Source organism: Lynx canadensis, chromosome D3, assembly GCF_007474595.2.
Source record: "Lynx canadensis isolate LIC74 chromosome D3, mLynCan4.pri.v2, whole genome shotgun sequence".
Lineage (NCBI taxonomy): Eukaryota > Metazoa > Chordata > Mammalia > Carnivora > Felidae > Lynx > Lynx canadensis.
In genome coordinates, this window is record NC_044314.2 from 53,393,225 (window position 1) to 53,415,514 (window position 22,290).

General features: G+C 35.0%; 1 protein-coding gene across 2 annotated transcripts in view; it reads left to right on the forward strand.

The window, feature by feature from the left end:
- SMCHD1 (structural maintenance of chromosomes flexible hinge domain containing 1) overlaps positions 1–14,877 on the forward strand; it is a 158,691-nt gene extending 143,814 nt beyond the window's left edge. For both annotated transcript variants that reach the window (XM_030335646.1, XM_030335647.1), the window contains 3 exons: positions 6,159–6,317; positions 6,576–6,690; positions 13,823–14,877. In XM_030335646.1, the coding sequence (XP_030191506.1) occupies positions 6,159–6,317; positions 6,576–6,690; positions 13,823–13,847 (299 nt within the window). In that variant the 3' untranslated portion in view covers positions 13,848–14,877. The remainder of the gene's footprint in view (positions 1–6,158; positions 6,318–6,575; positions 6,691–13,822) is intronic.
- The last annotated feature ends 7,413 nt before the right edge of the window (positions 14,878–22,290 follow it).

Consider the following 22,290-nt stretch of genomic DNA (forward strand, 5'->3'; position numbering starts at 1 on the left):
AAAATGCCATGTAAACGTTGAATAGAAGTCCCCAATAACAGGTATTATTGATGCCAAAGTTAACCTTAAGGCAAAGACACTAAAAGGACAAAGATAAATTGATTTTCATAAAAGATATATTCTATACTAGAGGTACAAAACTTAATAAACTTGATACAATAAATACAGAGCCAAAATTTTTAAACTGTTAACAATAAAGATAGAAACATTTTGAGGAGCCATTATTACATGACAAATTATTAGTCAAAAAAATAAGAAATTACCACCTAATAAGTTGCATTACCAGTATCTTCTTAGATATTTATAGACTATGTCACAAAAATTGGTCACACTTTCAGTGGATCAAATTGCTACTCAGCTACAGTGAGACTACAAATGTTAAAAAAGCAAATTTTACTTAGGGTACGTTTTGTGGCATAAGGTAATAGAACTCTAAAAGTAACTATTCCTTTTCTCCCACAGTAACTACCCCAGAGAGTCTACATTTAGAAATCAGTATTTCATCAAAAAAGATAAAGTTTAAGTGTTATGAATTAGACTTAGGAGACATGAAGATAGCCAACATCACACATAGATCAAATCTACAGGCTGAATGCTTTTATTGTTAAATGAGAAAGAAAATATTCAAGTCAAATGACAGGAAAAAAAATACATTTCAAGAAACAAGGACAACCAAATGAATTAAAAAAAAAAATCTTGTACTGAATATGTAATTCTTAGAGATGGTCTTGGGCAAGAACAGATACAAGAGGAATATTGGGTCAGAGCATCTATTTAGACAAAGAGATAGCTTAGGTTTCTGTATTATAAATACATTTAGCATCTCCAGATAAAATGGACTAAATCCTAGAAAATTGCAGATGAGCAAAATTGAATTAAATAAGACAGAAAATTTACATAGACCATTACCTGAAGAAGTATTCAGAAAGTTCATCCTATAGGGTTTTAAGTAAATTTTAAATATAAATTGTTGCAGAATATAAACATGGAGAAATACCCAGGTCATCTTATGAAATTAATAACAAACCTAGTATTACCACTCTTGAAATGTGTTCAGGAAATTCTTGGCACAGTTAAATAGAAATAAGAGCTTAATATGGAAAGAAGTAGTTTAATGTTCCCTTTACCTACAGTGATTTTGCCCCAGATACGTGCATGGTTGGCTTCTTTCTTACCAGTCTGTACCCTCATATTACACCTTCAGAAAGAACTTCCTTGATGACCCTATCTGAAATTAGAAGGGATTTGTTATAGAAGTACTGAAAGAAATGAGAAAGTATTTCTCAGTTAATTAAAAAAAATTTTTTTAAGTTTATTTATTTTGAGAGAGAAAGAGTGTGCGCACCCACAAGTGAGGAAGGGACAGAGAATTCCAAGCAGGCTCTGTCACTGCAGAGCCTGGTGCAGGGCTCGAACCCACGAACCATGAGATCATGATCTGAGCCGAAATCAAGAATTTGCTTAACTGACTGAGCCACCCATGTGCCCTATAGTTAATTTTTTTTTTAAGTTTGCAGAAAATTTTAAATCACTGGAGAAAACAGAAAGGCAAATGATAAACTTGGAGGGGGGGATTGCAACATATGCTAGAAAAAGGTATTATAGCCCTATTATTAAAAACAACCTTTAGGGGTGCCTGGGTGGCTGGCTTGAGCATCCAACTTCGGCTCAGGTCACGATCTCTCAATTGATGAGTTCGAGACCCGCATCGGGCTGTGTGCTGACAGCTCGGAGCCTGGAGCCTGCTTTGGATTATCTGTCTCTCTGTCTGTTTCTCTCTCTCTGCCCTTCCCCCACTCATGCTGTCTCTCTGGCTCAAAGAAAAACATTAAAAAAATTTTTAAAACAACCTTTAAAAAAAGAGGAAAGATTATAGGAAAATGGATGGATAATATAAATCAGCAATTTTCAGTGGAATAATAATAGTTAATATTTGAAGGCTTACTTAGATATTGGATCCTTTGTTAAGCTTGTCACTGGAATGATTTCATTTACTGCTGCTTTCACTGGATAGATGAGAATGTAGAGGCTCAAAAAGGTTAGATAACTTTCCCAAGTTCAGAACAGTATTTGTTTTCATTTTCACAGTGAAGTGAAAGAATAGAAAGAAAATTGTTTTATTTCTGGATTACATAATTAAGATGATTTTCTTTTCCACTATCCTTTTCTATATATTTTTCCAGATCTGTGTGTCACTTTTATAATTAGAAAAGGTTCTAATTGTTCTTAATACTGAAGTTCTTTGAAGCAGTAAATGATCTTCTAGGGAATATGCTTACATAAACCATCCCACATATACACAAGGCTTTTCTTTCACTCAGGTGAATATTAAAAATAGCACATTTTTTCAAGCTAAATATTAGAAATGTTAAATGCTTTAATTGAATTTAGAATCTGGGAAATGCCTGATATAATGTTAGAAGGAAAATGGTTAGAACATACAAATGCAAATATCATACATGATAAAAATTAAACATGCAAACTTCGTGGAATGAAAAACAAGAAAAAGGTAAGATGATACACCCACTGATTTTTTTTTTCTGACCTTTTCTGTATTATTCCACGTTTTTTATAGAGATCTCATAAGTAGAAATACCTCAAAAAAGTATTAATAACTGTGGACATTGTAGAAGCCAACATACAGACATATGTATTCTATGTCTGGCCAGCTTAGACATTGTTATATCATGTTTAATTTAGTCTAATATTTAACCTCTCAGTTACTGCTGTCCATTTATTTTGTTGTCGTTTTAAGTAAAACCATTCTTAATGTTTTTAGAAGTAGTGACCAAGATTATTTAAGTGCTGTGGTTTTCAGGGCAAGGACATTTTGTTCTATTATGAAAATAAATAGAGCAGTAACAATGAACTTCCACGGACCTGTCATCTAGTCACTCTTATTTCATTCATAACCCTCTTATCTCACAACTTGCTCTGTTCTCCTGTCTCCAGGTATATTATTTTGGAGCAAATCAAAACAGAGGTTCTATTTTTTTTCTCACCCAGTCATAAGTGCTGATCAGGTTTTTGCCAATAAACTTCTTAGAATCATATAGAACATAAAAGTTTGAGGAGACCTAAATATTATTTAGTAAAGTCTACATGCCCGTCTACCTGCTTGAATCTTCTAGTAGTAAAAAAGTTGCTTTTGCCTTCTAAGCAGACTTTAAATATTTGCCTAATACCAGCCATTCACATATACTTTCAATTCCTTTATATTATTTTTAGTAACTGCTTACATGGTCATTTCTCAGGGTACATTGAAACAATCTATGTATTTCTTTAATATGTTTCATACATAAATGAATGCATTGTATTTTGAGCTTTGTTCCCTTTATATGAAGTAATTTTTTTTTTAGTATTTTACTGTTTTCACAATAAAATTTCATCAGTGGATTCCCTAGATAATTGAAAGTTTCAGACAACATACAAAGACTAACAAATCATTTATAAACAGAATTAAATGTGAATTTTGAATGTTTCTCTTTGGCAAAATTCTTTTTAGTGAGTTAGGAAAGACTTTTATAGACCCCATGGTAAATAGAAGTTACATTTCATGAACAAAAAATTGGGTGTTAAGGCATATTAAATTAAGCTGCTAAGGGGTGCCTGGCTGACTCAAGTTGGTGGAGCATACTCTTGATCTTGGGGTTGTGAGTTTGAGCCCCATGTTAGGCTTAGCGATTACTTTAAAAAAAAAAAAAAACTGCTACTGTCCATCTTACTCATAAAATATGAACCAACTGTTAGTGCTGCATTTAATGAAAAATATTAACTAATATTCCATCCCTCTGCTTATAAATAAAAGGAACCCTATTCTCTTAAAGTGTTTGAATATACTAATTTCTTGAGTATTTAAAAATGAAAGAGGGGGTACCTGGGTGGCTCAGTCTGTTAAGCATCTCTTAGTTTCAACTCAGGTTATGATGGTTGGTGCTCTGCACTGAGAGTGCAGAGCCTGCTTGGGATTCTCTTCTCTCTCACTGCCCCTCCCCTGCTCATAGTTTCTCTCTCTTTCTCTCTCTCTCAAAAAATAAATAGACTTTAAAACAAGGTAAAGGAGGGGCGCCTGCGTGGCTCAGTCGGTTAAGCGGTCGACTTCGGCTCAGGTCATGATCTCGCGGTTTGTGAGTTCGAGCCCCGCGTCGGGCTCTGTGCTGACAGCTCAGAGCCTGGAGCCTGCTTCGGATTCTGTGTGTCCCTCTCTCGGACCTTCCCCCATTCATGCTCTGTCTCTCTCTGTCTCAAAAATGAATAAACGTTAAAAAAAAAAAAATTAAAAAGGTAAAGGAATATAAAAATACAAGAACCTCATAACTAACTTCTTAAGAAATAGGATATCAGACTCTTAAGTATAGAAAACAAACTGATGGTTATCTTCCAGAAGGGAGGTGGGTGAAGGGATAGGTGAAATAGGTAATGGGGATTAAGGAGTCTGCTTTTTTATAATGAACACCATGTATTATATGGAAGTGTTGAATCACTTGTACACCTGAAACTAACAGAACACTGTGTGTTAATTGGAATTTAAATAAAAAATAAATAGAATATCAAGCCCTAATGGCCTGAAGTTTTGTGTATCTTCTTCTAAAGGGCAGCATTCTGATGTATACAGATCTGGAACATAATTTTGTAATTCAATCACATCCAAAATACGTACATTTTTACAGTATCTTACTATGAAAAGAATGCACTTTGCCATGTAAAGAATATACTGTGTAAAGTAAGAAAACATAACATTACTAGGAAATTAAAAGTACTATCAGACTAGAAAACCAATCTTTTTTCTAGACACCTTTAAAAGTTCCCCATATGTCATAAAGAATTAAGGATCATCAGGACCTTGTCATTAGTCAGTTTTGTATAGAATATGTATTTAAATGTATGAACATACTGGGGCACCTGGGTGGCTCAGTGGGTTAAGTGTCTGACTCTTTCGGCTCAGGTCATGAGATCAAGTCTCATGTCGGGCTCTGCACTCAGAGCAGAGATTGTCTCTCTCTGCCCACCCCCTCCCCCCCACATACACTCTCTGTCTGAAAATAAAGATTTTAAAAGTAAATATATGAATATATTCATAAGCATACACATATGCATGTGTATTTTTTTGCTTCTTCATCAGAATGCTAGGTTTCTTTTTCCAGACACTGTTCTTGCCCCTTGAAGTACAGAATATTTCATCTTATATCTGACTCTTAAATAATTTTTCCATAATTTTATATGTAAACTAGTTTATATATTAAATGTTTGGGCATTTGTGTGTCCATTCCCATGCGTATTGATCATCATTTTGTGTGACCAGAGTGTCAAAGGCCAGATAGTAAATATTTTAGGGTTTGTGAACCAAGAGGCAAAATTGAGGGTATTACTGAGGTATTTATATAACCATTTAGACTGTAACAATTTAAAACTATATAAAGCATTCTTGTCTCTTGGCTGTAATCTTCTGGCCTCTGAATTGGGAACCAGATTGTATTTAATAATATTTAGTGTCTAATAAATCATACAGGCAAAAAAAATAGTCTCAAACCTGAATAATGTAATACATTTTTAAGCATAGTAAGTTTTAGAAAGTTAAGCTTTTTGAAAATAAAGTATCAAGAGTGCATTTTTGAAAGCTATGTTTAAGATAAGGGTCATATCTGGAAGTAGTGATTTTCTAGCGGTACTATTGTTCTTTAAGTAATTTCTCTGTCCAGTGTGGGACTCGAATGCAGTATTCCCAGATCAAAAGTCACATGCTTCACCCACTGAACCAACCAGGTGCTCATAGCCATTCTATATTTAATGCATTTGCTCCCTTCCCCCCAAATTTCTCTTTGTGGAATTAGAATGAATACTATCAGACATAATATAAACATTGACTGTGAGAGTGATCCAATTCACAGAGCACTTTTACATAGAAAACTCTTTCCTGACACAGAAATAAATTTATTAAAGTCAAGCAATTGAAGAAAATTAAAATGTAATAAGCACCAGTCTTGTGCTGGGTCTAAACTATATTTTTATTTTGTTTACATTGAACAAAGTTTTGTGGCTTTAAAAGAAGTTCCCACATGCTACTATAATAAAATGCCCAGTGTTGCTAATTCTTCTTTCCTAAAACATTGACTTGATATATCAGTAGTTTTAATCAGTTATCTTTGGTTTCTTTGCAGATCTTCTTCAACAGTATCGTACTGCTGTGAACAAGTTGAACAATGTGATTGAGGACCTTAACCGTCAGTTAGAGTACCTTCACACTCCTGATATGAAGAAGAAAAAACAAGAACTTGATGAACAAGAGAAAAATCTGAAACTAATTGAGCAGAAACTAGGTTTGTGCTTGTTTTTTGTTAACTTCTACTTTCTCTGCATGAAGATAAATATTTATGATTAGAGAGAGTTCAACTATAAGAAGAAAGAAGGTGAATGATTCATAACTTAAGTTGATGCTCTTGTTCTCCAAGTCCTTTGATAAATGATTGTAAGCTGTTTTCTTAGCAGGAATAGTAAGAAGCATTCTCAGTATTGTTTATTCTTTTTATAAATTAAGATATACATAAGTTCATTTTCTACACTTTCTATCTTTACAGGTATGACTCCCACGCGTAAGGGTAATGACTCATTGCGCCATCCAACAAAGGTTGAAATGACAGATTGTCCAATTCCTCCTAAAAGAATGAGAAGAGAAGCTTCAAGACAAAATAGGTGAGTTTATTGTGATCTGAGAGTTATTATTGGTTAGTTTATCAAAGCTCTTGGGTCATCATACTTAAAAACCAGCACAGGGGTGCCTAGGTGGCTCAATTTGCTAAGTGTTCGACTCTTGATTTTGGTTTAAGTCATGATCTCAGAGTTAGTGAGTTCGAGCTCCACCTTGGGCTCTATGCTGGCAGCATGTAGCCTACTTGGGATTCTCTCTCAAAATGAATAAATACATAAACATTAAAAAAAAAAATTAAAAAAACAGCATGAATTATTTCTGATTTCCCCCTTGAGCCAGAATTAGGGTTTTGTTTTTGTTTTGTTTGAAAAATAAGTGATGAAAAATGAAGATAAAACATAATTATTATATTGTCCTAGGATACTGCAGTTTTCTAAATGATTTTTGCTAATTATTTAGAAGTGTTTATAGTTTAAGCTATTTTGTTTAAATTCAGTGTTAAGATTTTTTTTTAATTTTTTTGAGTTTATTTATTTTTGAGAGAGAGAGCATGAGTGGAGGAGAGGCAGTGAGAAAGGGAGAGAGAGAATCCCAAGCAGGCTGTGCGCTGCCAGCCCAGAGCTCTATGTGGGGCTCGAATCCATGAAACCATAAGATCATGACTCAAGCCAAAACCAAGAGTGGGACGCTTAACCAACTGAGCCACCCTGGCATCCCTAAAATCAGTGTTAAGATTTAAATTGCATTTCTGTCGTTTGACCTACTTTGTAGATACACTGCATTCTGCTTCATAGGATCAGTAGCTTGCTAAGTTAGAATATACAGAACCATTTGTATGTTATTTACTTAAAAAGTGCTTATAATGGTTGGTTGGGAAAATCAGATACCACTTAGATAGCTCCCCAAAATCCCAGCAAAGCCATCTGCAGCCTAACTCAGTGGTAAGAAAACTGTCCTTTTTTAGATTAGGTGTTAGTAAGGCCATCCCATAGTGAGATACTATGTATGGTTCTGGGGTTTCTTGTACATTATTTCAAAAGGTTTAAATATGGACTCTGCCTGAATAAATGTCTCATATTGACCTTAGAGGAATTTCTTTGAGACTCTGGTGTTTGGGATTGGTATTCCATGCCCTTTCATGTACATATTCTCCATTTATTCAGTAACTGTGTGAATGCTTATTTTGTGCTGTATGTTGCTGGGTGAGTAAAAATGGCATGGTTCTTTCCCCCTCATGGAGCTCTACAATCCTGTGCAGAAACATAGTTCCAAAAAGTAAACATTTTCCTATATATAAAATAATGTTAAGGTCTATGAAAGAAAAAAGGATTAAATGATAGAGAGTGGGGAAACTTGATTCTCAGGAAAGATCATTTTAGCAGAGAACTGAAGGGAAAGAAGCTGCCAGCCATATAGGGATTGGTTTCAGTCAGAGGGAAAACAGGCATGGAAGCTCAGAGAAAGTAACAAGTGTAGCATGTTTGAGGAACTGAAAAGATGCTTTTGTGTGGCTGAGGCATGGTGGAAAGAAGGAAGAGTGTTTGGAGAAGTAGCCAAAAGCCAGATTATCTGCCTCCCCTCTCCCCGCAAAGATAAATCTGTGTTGCAAAAAATTGTGAGAGAAAATACCTTATATTTTATGTCCATTCTATGTTTTGAGTACCTAATATTGTGTGCTAACAAGGGGAAGGGTCTCTTAGAATAGCTTCCTTTAAAGTAAATTGAGAAGGAGAGCTACTGAAGTGATGAGATTTTAAGAATACAGTTCTCATCAATATGAGAGAGGTGTTTCCACACATGGGTATATGAATGATGTGTATTTGTTATGGGTACACGATATATAGAAATTATTCTGACCACTGAAAGTGTGTTGGGACAGTACAGCATCGGAAAGAATATTTGCAATGGATTTAAACACATACAGTTTTTATAAATCACAAGTTCAAAATGCAAAAGAATCCTCACTGATGATCATTGGTAATTGCTAGGGTGCTGACTCATTGCTATAAAGATAGACATATTCATAAAGATATATGTGTTCTTTCTTATATGAACTGTGTTTCAGGGTAACCAAATAGAAAAAAAAGTTTTCATAGAAATTCTTTAGGGGTGTCTGTGTGGCTCAGTCCGTGAAGCGTCTGACTTTGGCCCAGGTCATGATCTCACGATTTTTGGATTCAAGCCCCACATCAGGCTCTGTGCTGACAGCTCAGAGCCTGGAGCCTGCTTCAGATTCTGTGTCTCCCTCCCTCTCTCTGCACCTCCCCTGCTCGCACTCTGTCTCTCTTTCCAAAAATAACATTAAAAAAATTTTTTTTTAATTCTTCTTTAAAATATTATTTATATAGGTGCACCTGAGTGGTCCAATTGTTTAAGTGATCTTGATCTCAGCTCAGGTCTTGATCTCAGGGTTGTGAGTTCAAGTACCACATTGGACTCTACACTGTGTGTGGAGCCTACTTAAAAAATCTTGAAATTGTAACATCATGATTTTGCCACCACTAATACATAATAGATCCAGGCAATAATAATAGATACCCAAATGATTAGGTAAAAAGTTGATGGGAAAACTTAATAATGGAAAGATCAGATTGATATACCTGAAGCCACTGATTGATCTTAGCAACACTAAAAGCAGGACATTTGCAATTGTGTGATTGAGTAGGAAGTAACCTGAATCCAATGAAGCTTCTAGTTAGTGCTTCCTGACTGAAGCTCTGTGGAAGAATTAAGCACTTGAGAAAATTATTTTCCCTAGGATGGTATGTAAATGGTAACCTTCTAGATGGTTTGGGAAGGAGGTTAATTCATTGCATCCAATAGATACCTTCCAACATAAGACCTTAATTCTCACAAACTGAGAACAGTTTGATTTAACTACCAGTGTACAGGAAATAAGGGGAATTTAGGAACGAGTTAAATGGTACCATCAGGAAGTAATCAGCCAATCCAGAATGTCAAGAATGGGACATTGTACAGGGCAAATGACTGGTTTTGTTAATTGGTCCCATAAAAGAAGGATAGGAAGAAGGATGAGCTAACTTTTGTAGGATAAAAGTGTTTGAAAGATGTAAGAATCAAATGCAATGTGAAATCCTTGTCTGAATCCAGATTTGAATCTTTAATATGACAACTTTGGAAAAATTTGGAGAAATTTTAGTGTCTCCTAGATATTAGATACATTAAGGAATTATTTTCTGTATAACATTATATAGTATTTACATTAAAATAAATATATTAGAAATGTGTACTGAGGTTAAATAACCTCATGTCTGAGGTATACTCTAAAATACTGCAGGAGGGGGGAAAAAGTGACAGGATTATCAAAAGAAGATTGGGCAACATATTATAAAATTATTGCAGCTTGAAATGGGAATTCATTATATTATTCCCTCTTTTTTCATGTAGGTTTACTATAATGTTTTTTTTTTTTTCTTGGCAGTTTTTTTTTTTTTATTTGTTTCAGTAATGTCTATACCGAGTAAGGGGCTCAAACTCAACCGTGATAACAAGAGTCAAATGCTCTTCTGACTGAGGCATATAGGCACCCCTACTATAATTTTTAAAGAAGTGTTCTATTTTTTAATTTATTATGGGGACCATATTTCCAGTTTTCTAAGAGACCAAGAGGAAATTCCTGCCAAGCAGTTCTAGAGTAAAGTACACATTTTTAAAGTTGCACCACAGCCCCAGACTTTGTAGTTACTAAAGTACAACTATACATGTCACTGATTTGGATCTTAATTAAGATTTTAATTAATTAAGATTTTGTAGCAATTCAGAGGTGGCATGGGCTAGAGTTGATTTTTTTTTTTTTTTATGTTTACTTATTTTGAGGAGCACGAGCAGGAGAGGTACAGACTCTCTAGAATCCCTATCAGTCTCCACACTGTTCATCGCAGAGCGTGACTCGGGGCTTGATCCCAAGGACCGCAAGATCATGACCTGAGACAAAATCAAGAATCAGATGCTTAACTGAGCCACCCAAGTGCCCTGATTTTTTAGTTTATCATTATGTTGTTAGTAGTGGTAGTATCATTTTCATTAAAGTCATACATGTATATAAATCAAATGCCATATAAGATTTAATGTTCTGTAATGTGAGCCACATGTTTAATTTTTTAAGTTTTCTAGGAGTTGTGTTAAAAAGAAACAGAGGCACCTGGGTGGTTCAGTCAGTTAAGTGTCCAGCTTGGATTCAGGTCATGATCTCATGGTTCATGGGTTCAAGCCTGGGTAGGGTTCTCTCCTGTCAGTGCAGATCCCACTTCGGATCCTCTGGCCTAGCCCCCTTCCCCCCACCCCCCCCCCCCCCCCGGTGTGTGCGCGCGCTCTCTCTCTCTCTCTTTCTCAACATAAATGAATAAACTTAAAAAAAAAAAGAAGAAGAAACATTAATAGATTTTTTTTTAAGTTTATTTGAGAGAGACAGTGACAGCACAAGTGGGGGGAGGGTCAGAAAGAGAGGGAGAGAGAGAATCCCAAGCAGGCTCCATGCTGCCAGCGCAGAGCCAGCACAGGGGTTTGAACTCCAGAAACTGTGATACCATGATCTGAAGTGAAACCAAAAGTCAGTTGCTTAACAGACTGAGCCACCCAGGCACCCCTTAATAATTGATTTTTTTGAATCTAGTATATAAAATATTATCACTGTAACATGTAAATAGTGTAAAAAAGTTTTGAGATACTTTAAATTCTTTTTTTCATACAAAGTCTTTGAAAATCAGGAGACTGTAAATCTCTAAGAACTAGTTACATTGCAAGTGCTCTGAGCCACACGTGGCTGGTGGCTACCATATTGGAGAGCACAGGTATAAAAAGGGGCTTATGATGATGAAATCATGTATCCTATGCGTTCTCACCCATCCCATTCCCAGAGGCAACTTTAACTACTCAGTTTTAGTTATTCTGTTGCTGCCTCCCTATTTTTTATATACTGTGTCTGTCTTGTTGTACCAGCTTTAAGACAGTACAACTCACCTGGCCCCTTAGTGTGGAAGTCCATATTGCTTGGCCCACATAATGACTTTTGGACTGAATTGTTTGGAGGTGTTTTAGAACTTTCCATCATGATGCAGAAGGAGTTATAGTTACAAAAATCAGAATATATTATTAGGAGAAGGATAGAGCCAGGATAAGGTAACAGATTACAAATACTGTTACTGAAAAAACTAAAGTCAAACTTCACAGAAAAATAGAAAAAATACATGAAGACAACAAAGGAGACACAAAAAACCAATTCTGACTATTGGGAATCTAGAATGAAGAAAATGGAGAGGGAAAAATAAGTGAAAGAGAATTTCCCAGGGATTATTAATACATGAAAGGGCCCACTGAAGGCCCAGCACACTGACTGACCATAACGGCACAATGACTGATGTACCAGAATATATTTCATAGTAAAATTTTAGAGTATCAAGGGAGAGGGGAAGAGCATAAATGTTTCCAGAAAGCAAAACAGAACCATATTGTCTGTACAGCTTTTGACACACAGAAAATAAAGCATTGTTGTTTAGCTTTGTGGTAGCAGTGTTAGAAGTTTAAGGTTGAAAATGTGATATATTCTATCCCATCGCTTTCTCCCCTTTTGCATCCTGTTTATCTTTGGAAGATTTAAAATGTTTAAGCTTCCATTTAAAACTTAAATTACTGGGGCACCTGGGTGGCTCAGTCGGTTAAGTGTCCGACTTCGGCTCAGGTCATGATCTCGTGGTTCACGAGTTTGAGCCCCGCGTCGGGCTCTGTGCTGACAGCTCAGAGCCTGGAGCCTGCTTCTGATTCTGTGTCTCCCTCTCTCTCTGACCCTCCCCCCATTCATGCTCTCTCTCTGTCTCAAAAGTAAATAAACGTTAAAAAAAAATTTAATTTAAATTACTGTTTAGTAATTTCCTCATCCCTAATCTCTGCCAGTTCTCCATAGATCTTGAACCAGTAATTCTTGCACAATCTCAAAAACTTCAGAGCATTTGAAATGAAAATACCTTGAGGTACCTGGGTGGCTCATTCTGTTAAGCATCTGACTCTTGGTTTCAGCTCAGGTCCTGATCTCATGGTTGTGAGATCGAGCCTCCATGTCAGGACCTCTGCTGACAGTGCAGAGCCTGCTTGGGATTCTCTGTCTCTCCCTCCATCCCTCGCTCTTTGTCTGCCCCTCCCCCACTCACATGTGTGCGCTTTCTGTCAAACATTAAAAAATATATATCTTAACAGTATTGAAATACTGATATATTTCATCCATACAGTTGGAAACAAATTTAATATTAAGTAGTAAATAGCATAACTTTGTATTTACGTTTTTATTTTTATTTGTATGTATATTACATACTTCGGTATGTTAACTTTTATAGAGATTACATACTATATTTTGTCAACTCTAAGATGATATTATAAGAATCAACATTATTTTATGAGATGTTAAAACATTGCAGATTTACTCATGACATTAAAAGGTAGGCTTCCAAGATGTTAAATATGGATCTTAGAATCCACAAAATATGTTTGGCCATGTATGATAGTGTGCGGTAGGCTCATTTTCTTCAGTAGAGGCTTCAGTTTCCTAATTCATTTTCTACTCATAGAGTTAAAAATTAGCTGTTTATCAAAAATGTGCGTCTTCTGTTTGGAGATGGCAGTTCAGGGAACTCTCTTTAGGAAATAAAGTATTTAGATATATCTGACAAAAAAAATACTGGCATACATATATACATATCAAAGTGTTCATTGTGTTCATGTCTGTGTGAATGGGATTATCGGTATTTTTAAATGTTTTTCCTTTTGCTGGTATTTTGTGACTTATCTATAATAAGCATTATAATTCTTGTTTATTTCTAAAGCAGTAATCTAATTTAAGGAAAAGGGGAAAAGAAAAGCAAAAATCTTAAGTTTTGAGGTCTGAGATATGCCAATCAAAGAACTATAATACAAATTACCTGTTACTCTATATGTTAAGTACTGCTTTTATTTTTGAGGATTGCTCTCTTTCTTGGCATACATGTGAAAGAAGTAGTTATATACAAGGATTCAATTAAATATGTTTATACCAAGAATTAACATAATTAATGGAACATAGTTCCATTGGGTACTTAACCATCTATGTCTGATGTGGGAGTTTAGGAAAGGAAAACTGTGGTACCTAAAATTTATTACGTTTTTTTTTTTCTCCCCCGCTTTGACTAGGATTATAACCAAATCAGATGTGTGAACAATTACAGAGAAGAGGGAACCATTGGTCTCACTGAGAATGCCCTGCCTTCTGCAGCTCTCTTTCAGAAGACCAAGAGAGTGACTTACCAGACTGAATATTTCTGGGGGACGATACAACTATCTGGGCATGTATTTTGATGTCAATCCAGATGGGACTGGAAACAGCCATTCAGTTTTTTGAAACTCACTGGACAGTATGGATTTACTGGAATTATTGCAGTCATCATGCCCTTTGGTTGTTATTATCTTGCAAATGTGTCAGGAAAATATGCAAATATGGCAGTGACTATAGAACTGGCACATAGCATTTATTAATCCTGAAGAAAAGTATATGTACTATTTTTCAGTATGATTATCATGGATATGCTAGAACTATTTCTTGAAAAAAAAACCTTTTTAATACTTTTGTGTGAATTTATTTAACAAAACTGTTTTGTCTGTTGTGTCTAAGGAAAGTTCTAGAGGTTAGGTATTTAATTGTAAATATGTGAGGGAACTCTTAATGAAGAATTCAGAATAAAAATAGAAAAAGCACAGGTATCTGGGAATTCAGATATTAAGATACATGGAAAAACGTTCAGTTGATGAGTGAACTTGTGACAGCAGTAGCATTTTAAATTTCTAAAGACTTATCCTGTATATATATAAGATATGCAGCGGCATCAATTTTTATAAGTATTGTTTGACTTTATTAATACTAGATGATATAGTCTCAGCCTTAATTCTACATTTTCATTATTTTGTAATTTTTTATTACTATTTTTAAAGGGTTAAAGAAGTCGTACACTCCCACATTAATGTAATAGTCTACTAGAAAGTTGCTGCAAAAATGTTCAAATTGTGTTTTAATTCAAGCTAATGTATGTCAATATATATGTCTTTGTGTAAGTCCAGGACTATTGTTCTGTGAAGTTATTTTGTAAGGAAATGCTTTTGGTACAGTTTTGTGTCCCAGGAAATGTGTGTGTTTTTTAATCCTTTCTGAGTATACAGTAAGGTTAATAAAGAGGATTGTTTCTTCCCTATTAGATAAGTGTTTTCCTTTTTTAACATTGAAAGCTCTATAAAAGTTAAGTTGGTAAAACAAAGCTAGAGGCATCACGATTTTGGACTTCAAGCTATGTTACAAAGCTATAGTCATCACAACAGTATGGTGCTGGCACAAAAACAGACACATAGATCAGTGGAAGAGAATGGAAAACCTAGAAATGGACTCAAAACTATATGGTTAATTAATCTTTGACAAAGTAGGAAAGAATATCCAGTGGGAAAAAGACTGTCTCTTCAACAAATGGTGTTGAGAAAACTGGACAGCAACATGTAGAAGAATGAAACTGGACCACTTTCTTAAAATGTACACAAAAATCAAAATGGTTGAAAGACCTAAATGTGAGACAGGAAACCAACAAACCCTAGAGGAAAACACAGGCAGCAACCTCTGACCTTGGCCAGAGCAAATTCTTACTAGACACATCACCAAAGGCAAGCGGGAAAAAACGAACCACCGGGACTTCAAAAAAAGATAAAAAAACTTCTGTGCATTGAAGGAAACAATCAACAAAACTAAAAGGCAGCCTATGGAATGGGAGAAGATATTTGCAAACAACATACCTGATAAAGGGTTAGTATCCAAAATCTGTAAAGAATTTACCAAGCTCAATACCCAAAAATAAATAATCCAGTTAAAAAATGGACAGAAGACATGAATAGAGATTTTTTCCAAAGAACACCTCCAGATGGTTAACATACCTGAAAAGATGCTAAACATCACTGATCATCAGGGAAATATAGATAAAACCATGATGAGATACCACCTCCCACCTATCAGAATGGCCAGAATTAACACAAGAACCAACAGATGTTGGTGAAGATGCAGAGGGGACAGAAAGAGGCTCACCTCTTTTAAGGACACAGCACCACTGAATGCATGTGACAGTTCGTAACTTTTTTTTCCCCCAAACTCAACATACTTTACAATGCTCTGAGGAATAGGATATTTAGTTTGTGTAAGAATCATTAGCCTTAGTGACAGATAAATTCAACTCAAGGTTTTAATGTATACAAAGGCTACAAAATACAGATTCAAGGGGACATATGCACCCCGATGCTTATAGCAGCATTATCAACAATAGCCAAACTATGGAGAGAGCCCAAGTGTCCATCAACTGATAGATAAATAAGATGTGGTATAGGGACGTCTGGGTGGCTCAGTCAGTTAAGTGTCCGACTTCAGCTCAGGCCTGACCTCATCATTCATGAATTTGAGCCCTGCATCAGGCTCTGTGCTGACAGCTCAGAGCCTGGAACCCACTTATGATTCTGTGTCTTCCTCCCTGTGAGACACTGTGTCTCTGTCTCAAAATTAAGTATTAAAAAAAGTTTTTTTTTAAGAAGATGTGGTATATATAGACAATGGAATATTAGCCACCAAGAAGAATGAAGTCTTGCCATTTACAATAACAATCATGGAGCTGGAGTGTTTTATGCTAAGCGAAATAAGTCAAATACAAATACCATATGATTTCACTCGTGGAATTTAAGAAAGAAAACAGATAAACATATGGGTCAGGGGGAGAGTGAAACAAACCATAATGGACTCTAGAGAACAAACAGGGCTGATGGAGGGAAGTAGGTGGGAAGTGGGTTTAGATGGGTGATGGATATTAAGGAGGGCACTTGTGATGAGCACTGGATGTTGTGACGAATCACTGAATTCTAAAACCAATAATGTACTATTACATGTTAACTGACTAGAATTCAAATAATTTGAGAAAAAAGAAAAATACAAAAAAGTTACCTTGGTAAAAACTGTTAGGGTATTTATCTTTATAATTGGAAGTTATTTAACTTTTGTTGAAGAAGGAAACAAAGTGGCAATAATTTAGGAAAATTGGATTCCTTTCAAATGACACTATTTCTTACTAGTTAGATGTTAGCTAAAAGCTCCATCTAAATTTTTTATACTTTTGACTGTATGTATGACTTGGTTACTTAATCATTATGAAATGGGTGAGATAAATTCTGTAATACTTTGTATAATTTTCAAATAATACTTGTTAGTAACAAGTTTGTATTTGTATCCATTTTATACTGTCAGAAATGTCTTCAGTTATATTAGCTAAACATTTTCATGGAATCATCTCTTCCTAGGACTTCATGACTATGTAATTATATTTATACATGTTCATTTTTTTTTGCATGTCTGTTGGACAATGTTTCTTATGACTTCAAAATTTAAGTTGGTACTTGTTATTAGCATGTATATGCTTAGATTTAGGGATAGATAGGTAGCAACATTAAAATTCATTATAGGACATCTGGCCTTAAAACATTAATTATCTTAAATATAAGATAAAGTTTCTCCAAATCTGGCTTTGTGCAAGCAGGTATTAATGGATTCATCAATAACCTAAGTGTCTGAAGATATTTTCCTGTTTAAAATTAATTCCCTTTTGGAGAGTAATCAAATTGGTGTTAAAGAATCACCTATCTCAGTGTCAAGCAATTCATAGTATAGACAGACATAATATTTTTATGTTAGGAAGGTTAAATTTAAGGTAAAATAATGTCCAATAGTATAGATTCCTAGTATTCTGATTCTTTAGACCATGCTCCAATAAACATATGGAATAGAAAATATTAGTAATTATATCTCTATAAAGTACTGTATTTAAATCTTTGCTAATAGCATTTGCTTACATCTACTTTTCTCATGTTTCTCTCCTACAGCTACTCTTAATTTTATTTTTTAATTTTTGAGAGAAATGGAACATTGCATTTCATTTTTCTACATTTTTATTTTAGTAGGAATAAAGAATTGTGTGCCTTGAAAGTTATTTACTTGATAGTCCATTGGGCAAGATTTTTTTTTTTTTTTTTTTTTTTAATTTTAGAGCATTAGTTGGGGAGAGGGGCTGGGGAAGAGAGAGAGAATCTTAAGCAGGCTTCACACTCAGCACAGAGCCCAACACAGGCGCCAGCCTTACAACCCTGGATCATGACCTGAGCCAAAATCAAGAGTCAAATCCTCAACTGACTGAGCCACTCAGGTGTCCCAAGTTTTTAATTTTTTATTACTGAAATGTAATTGGAATTCAGTATTATACTTGAAAATAGCAAGAACAAAAACCAATATAGAATGAGACCATTACTTATGTTGTGCTAGAATTATAGGGGAATATTTAAGGGCTAGAAGGATCTTTGTATTCTTATATCATGTAGATATTCTGTGATATATTTAATGATAAGTGGTCAACGAATTTAGTGGAAAAAATTTATTTCCATGCTTTCATATACCAGAATTATGTTTTGATTTGTTAAACTTATGACATATTTCTCTTCAGTAGTTCTGCAGAGAACTACTGCAGAGTTCTGAATTACCTCTTTGAAGAACTGCTGACAAGTCAACCATGGATCTCTTTACACAAATACTAATGAAAAGTCAAAAGAATCAAACTAATCAGATATGCTTAAAAGGAATAATATATTGAACCTTGGCTACATTTGTATGAAATATTCATGTGTAAATTTCCTAATGTTTTATTTAAGAGAATTTAGATTATTCTATTGGTTAGAATACCAATTTCATAAGACATTTATAAATAATGATTACTGAGATGCTACAAAATGTAAAACCAAAATTTGGACTTCGTTGTCTGAAATACAGAATAAGTTTTACTTTTTTTTTTTTTTTTTATGTTTATTTTTGAGAGAGAAAGCACAAGCCAGTGAAAGGCAGAGAGAGATGGGGACAGAGGATCTGAAGCAGGCTCTTTGCTGACAGGAGAGCCTGACATGGTGCTCGAACTCAAGGCCCATGAGATCATGACCTGAGCCAAAGGCAAGACACTTAACCAACTGAACCATGCAGGCGCCCCAGTATGATTTTACTGCAACATTTATAAATTCACTAATTCAGCAAGTACTTCCACCTGCATTTGCAAACCAGTGTGTCTGACCTGTGGAAGAAGATAATAGCTACCATTTAATGAGTAACATGCTAAGTGGAACATTTACATACATGTTATTTACAAGACACATTAGATTCAAAAGCATAAATAGATTAAAAGGATGGAAAAAGATATGCAAACAGTTAAATCACAGGAAATCTGAAGTGATGATACTAGTATCAGATAAAATTGACTTTGAAACGTGTTATTAGAGATAAAAGCATTTTATCATAAAAAGGTGAATCGGGGAGATACACTTATAAACATACATGTATCTAGTGACAGCACCAAAATACATGAAACACAAACTGACAAATGAAAGAATTCAGCAATGGTAGTTGGAGACCATGAACCCTGTTTTCAATAATGGATAAAACAGTGATACCAAACACAGTAGAAGACTTGAACACTATATACCAACTTGACTTAACAGACATAAAGAAACTGCACCCAACAACAATATGTATTCGTCTCAAGTACACAAGGAATATTTCCCATACCAACCATAAGACTAGATACTAGCATAAACCAAATCTTAATAAATGTCAAAGAACAGACATAAAGTTATGTTCTCTGATCACAATGCAATCAAGTTTGAAATTAACAGAAAACTTTGGGAGCCTCACAAATATGGGGAAATTAAGACACTCCTAGATAACCAATGGGTAAAAAAAATTGATGAAATATTTTGAGATGAGTGAAAACACACAATAGACCAGAACTTATGGGATGCAGCTAAAGCAGTGCTTCGAGGAAAACTTACAGCTGTAAATGACTAAGAAAGGGAAAAGATCTCAAATCAATAACCTAATCTTTTACCTTAAAGGAGGGGAAAACTAAAAGTAAGCAAGAAGAAAATAAAGGTTAGGGTGGAAGTGAAGAGTATGAAATAAAGACTAGAAATACAAGAAAAAAGTAATGAAACCCGAAGTTGGTTTTTTTAAAAGAACAACAAAATTGACCAAACTTTGGCTAGTTTAACCAAGAAAAAAAGAATTACTGGAATAGAGAATACAATTGGCCTTTGAATAGCATGGGATTAGGAGCACCAAACCACCTTCTCCCTCCCACTCCCCACACACACTTCCAAAAATAAAACTTTTTGACTCTCCAAAAATTTACTAATCGCCTACTATTGACCAGAAGCCTTATTGATAACTGTTGATGAACACATATTTTTTGTGTTATATGTATTATATACTGTGTTCTTATAATAAAGTAAGCTAGAGAAGAGAAAATTTTAAGATAAGAGAAAACATGTTTATGGTACTGTACTATATTGAAAAATTTGTTTATAAGTGAACCATGACCACTCAAATTCATACTGTTCAAGAGTCAACTGTACACTAGAATCAGAAATGAAAGAGGGACATTGCTACTAATCTCACATCAAATTTGCATTCCAGTTACTCAAGTTGAGATGTCCTTACTCAAGTTGAACATATTGCGAGTAGAAGATATCTTTTTCTAAGAAGATGAAGAGAGTCTTTGGAGAATGGCCTCACTAACTTGGTAAGTTAGTTTTCTCAGAATCTTGGTGATTCCTCTAGTTCTTCCATAATTCCTCAGTGCTCTTGCCATCTTCTGGTAAGTCATGGTCTTCCAGTTGCCTTTTCTTTTCCCCCCAAGTTGGGCAAGTTTCCCTTCCCTTCCCTTCCCTTCCCTTCCCTTCCCTTCCCTTCCCTTCCCTTCCCTTCCCTTCCCTTCCCTTCCCTTCCCTTCCCTTCCCTTCCCTTCCCTTCCCTCCCCTCCCCTCCCCTCCCCTCCCCTCCCCTCCCCTCCCCTCCCCTCCCCTTCCTCCTCCCCTTCCCTTCACTTTTAATAAAATCCAACCCCTTTTTGTTGTATAAGTAAAACACTAGTAATAAAAGGGTACTTCCTCAGCCTGATGAAGGTCATCTATGGAAAACCCAGAACAAACATCATACTGGATGCTTTTCCTCTAAGATCAAGAACAAGACAAGGATATCTGCTCTTACCACTTACTCAACATTATATTGGAGGTTCTAAGCACGGCAACTGAGCAAGAAAAAAAAGTCACACAGATTGGAAAGGAAGAAGTGGGACCATCTCTGTTTGCATATGACATGATCTTGTATATAGAAACCCCTAAATAATCTGCTAAAAAATTAATACATGAATTCATTGAGTTTGCAGATATAAGATCAATATACAAGATCAGTTACATTTCTATACATCTGCAATGAACAATCCCAAAACCAAAACAATCTCCCAGTCACATCAAAAAGAATAAAATATTCTTTAACAAAGAATTTAACAAAGGAAGCACAAAATGTGTACTCTGAAAACTATAAAACATTGCTAAAAGATCAAAATAAATGAAAAATCTCATATTGGTGGGTGGGAAGATTTGACTGTTAAGATGACAGTACTCCTCAAACTAATCTACAGATTCAACACAATCCCTATCAGATTCCAGCTGACTTCTTTGCACAAATTAAAAGTTGATTCTGCAATTCATATGGAATTGCAACACAGAATAGCTAAAACAATACTGAAAAAAGAACAAAAGAAGACTCACACTTCCCAGTTTCACAAATTACTAGAAAAACATCAATAAGACAATGTGATACTAGCACAAAGATATATGACTAAATGGAAGAGAATTGGAAGTTCAGAAATAAACCTATGTTTCTATGGTCAGCTGATTTTCAGCAAAGATGTCAAGACCAACCAAAGGGGAAACAATAGTCTTTTTGACAAAGTGTGCTGAGACAATTGGATAACCACATACAAAAGAATTACGTTGGACCCTTATCTGATACCATGTACTAAAATTAACTCAAAATGGACCAAAAATCTAAATACAAGAACAAAAATAAACTCATAGAAGGAAAGATAGGGATAAATCTTCATGATACAGGATTTGGCAAAGAATTCTTAGGCATGACACCTAGAGCAACAACAGGAAGTAAGATAAATAGGGCCATCAAAATTAGAGTTTTTTGCTTCAAAGGAAACTATCAAAGAGAAGTGACAACCACCAGAATGGGAGAAAATGTGTACAAATCATACATCTGAAAGGGGCTTATATCTACAATATTTTTAAAAACTGTTACAACTCAATAAAAAATTGAAATAAAAGCAGTATGGTATTTGCATAAAAACAGGTAGATTAATGGAACAGGAAATAAGCCCATGCATACACGGTCAATTAATTTATAATGAAAGAGCCAAGATTATACAGTGGGAAAAAGACAGTCTCTTCAATAAATGGTGTTGGGAAAACTGGCCAGCCACCATACACAAAAATTAATTCAAAATAAAGACCTGAAGGTAAGACCTGAAACTTAAAATTCCCAGAAGAAAACAGGTGGTAAGCTCCTTGACATCAGTCTTGGCAATAATTTTTTTTTTTTTTTTTGGACCAAAGACAAGGAAAGCTTAAATAAATAAGCGGGACTACATCAATCTAAAAACCTTCTGCACAAGAAAGGAAACCACCCATAAAATAAAAAGGCAACCTACTGA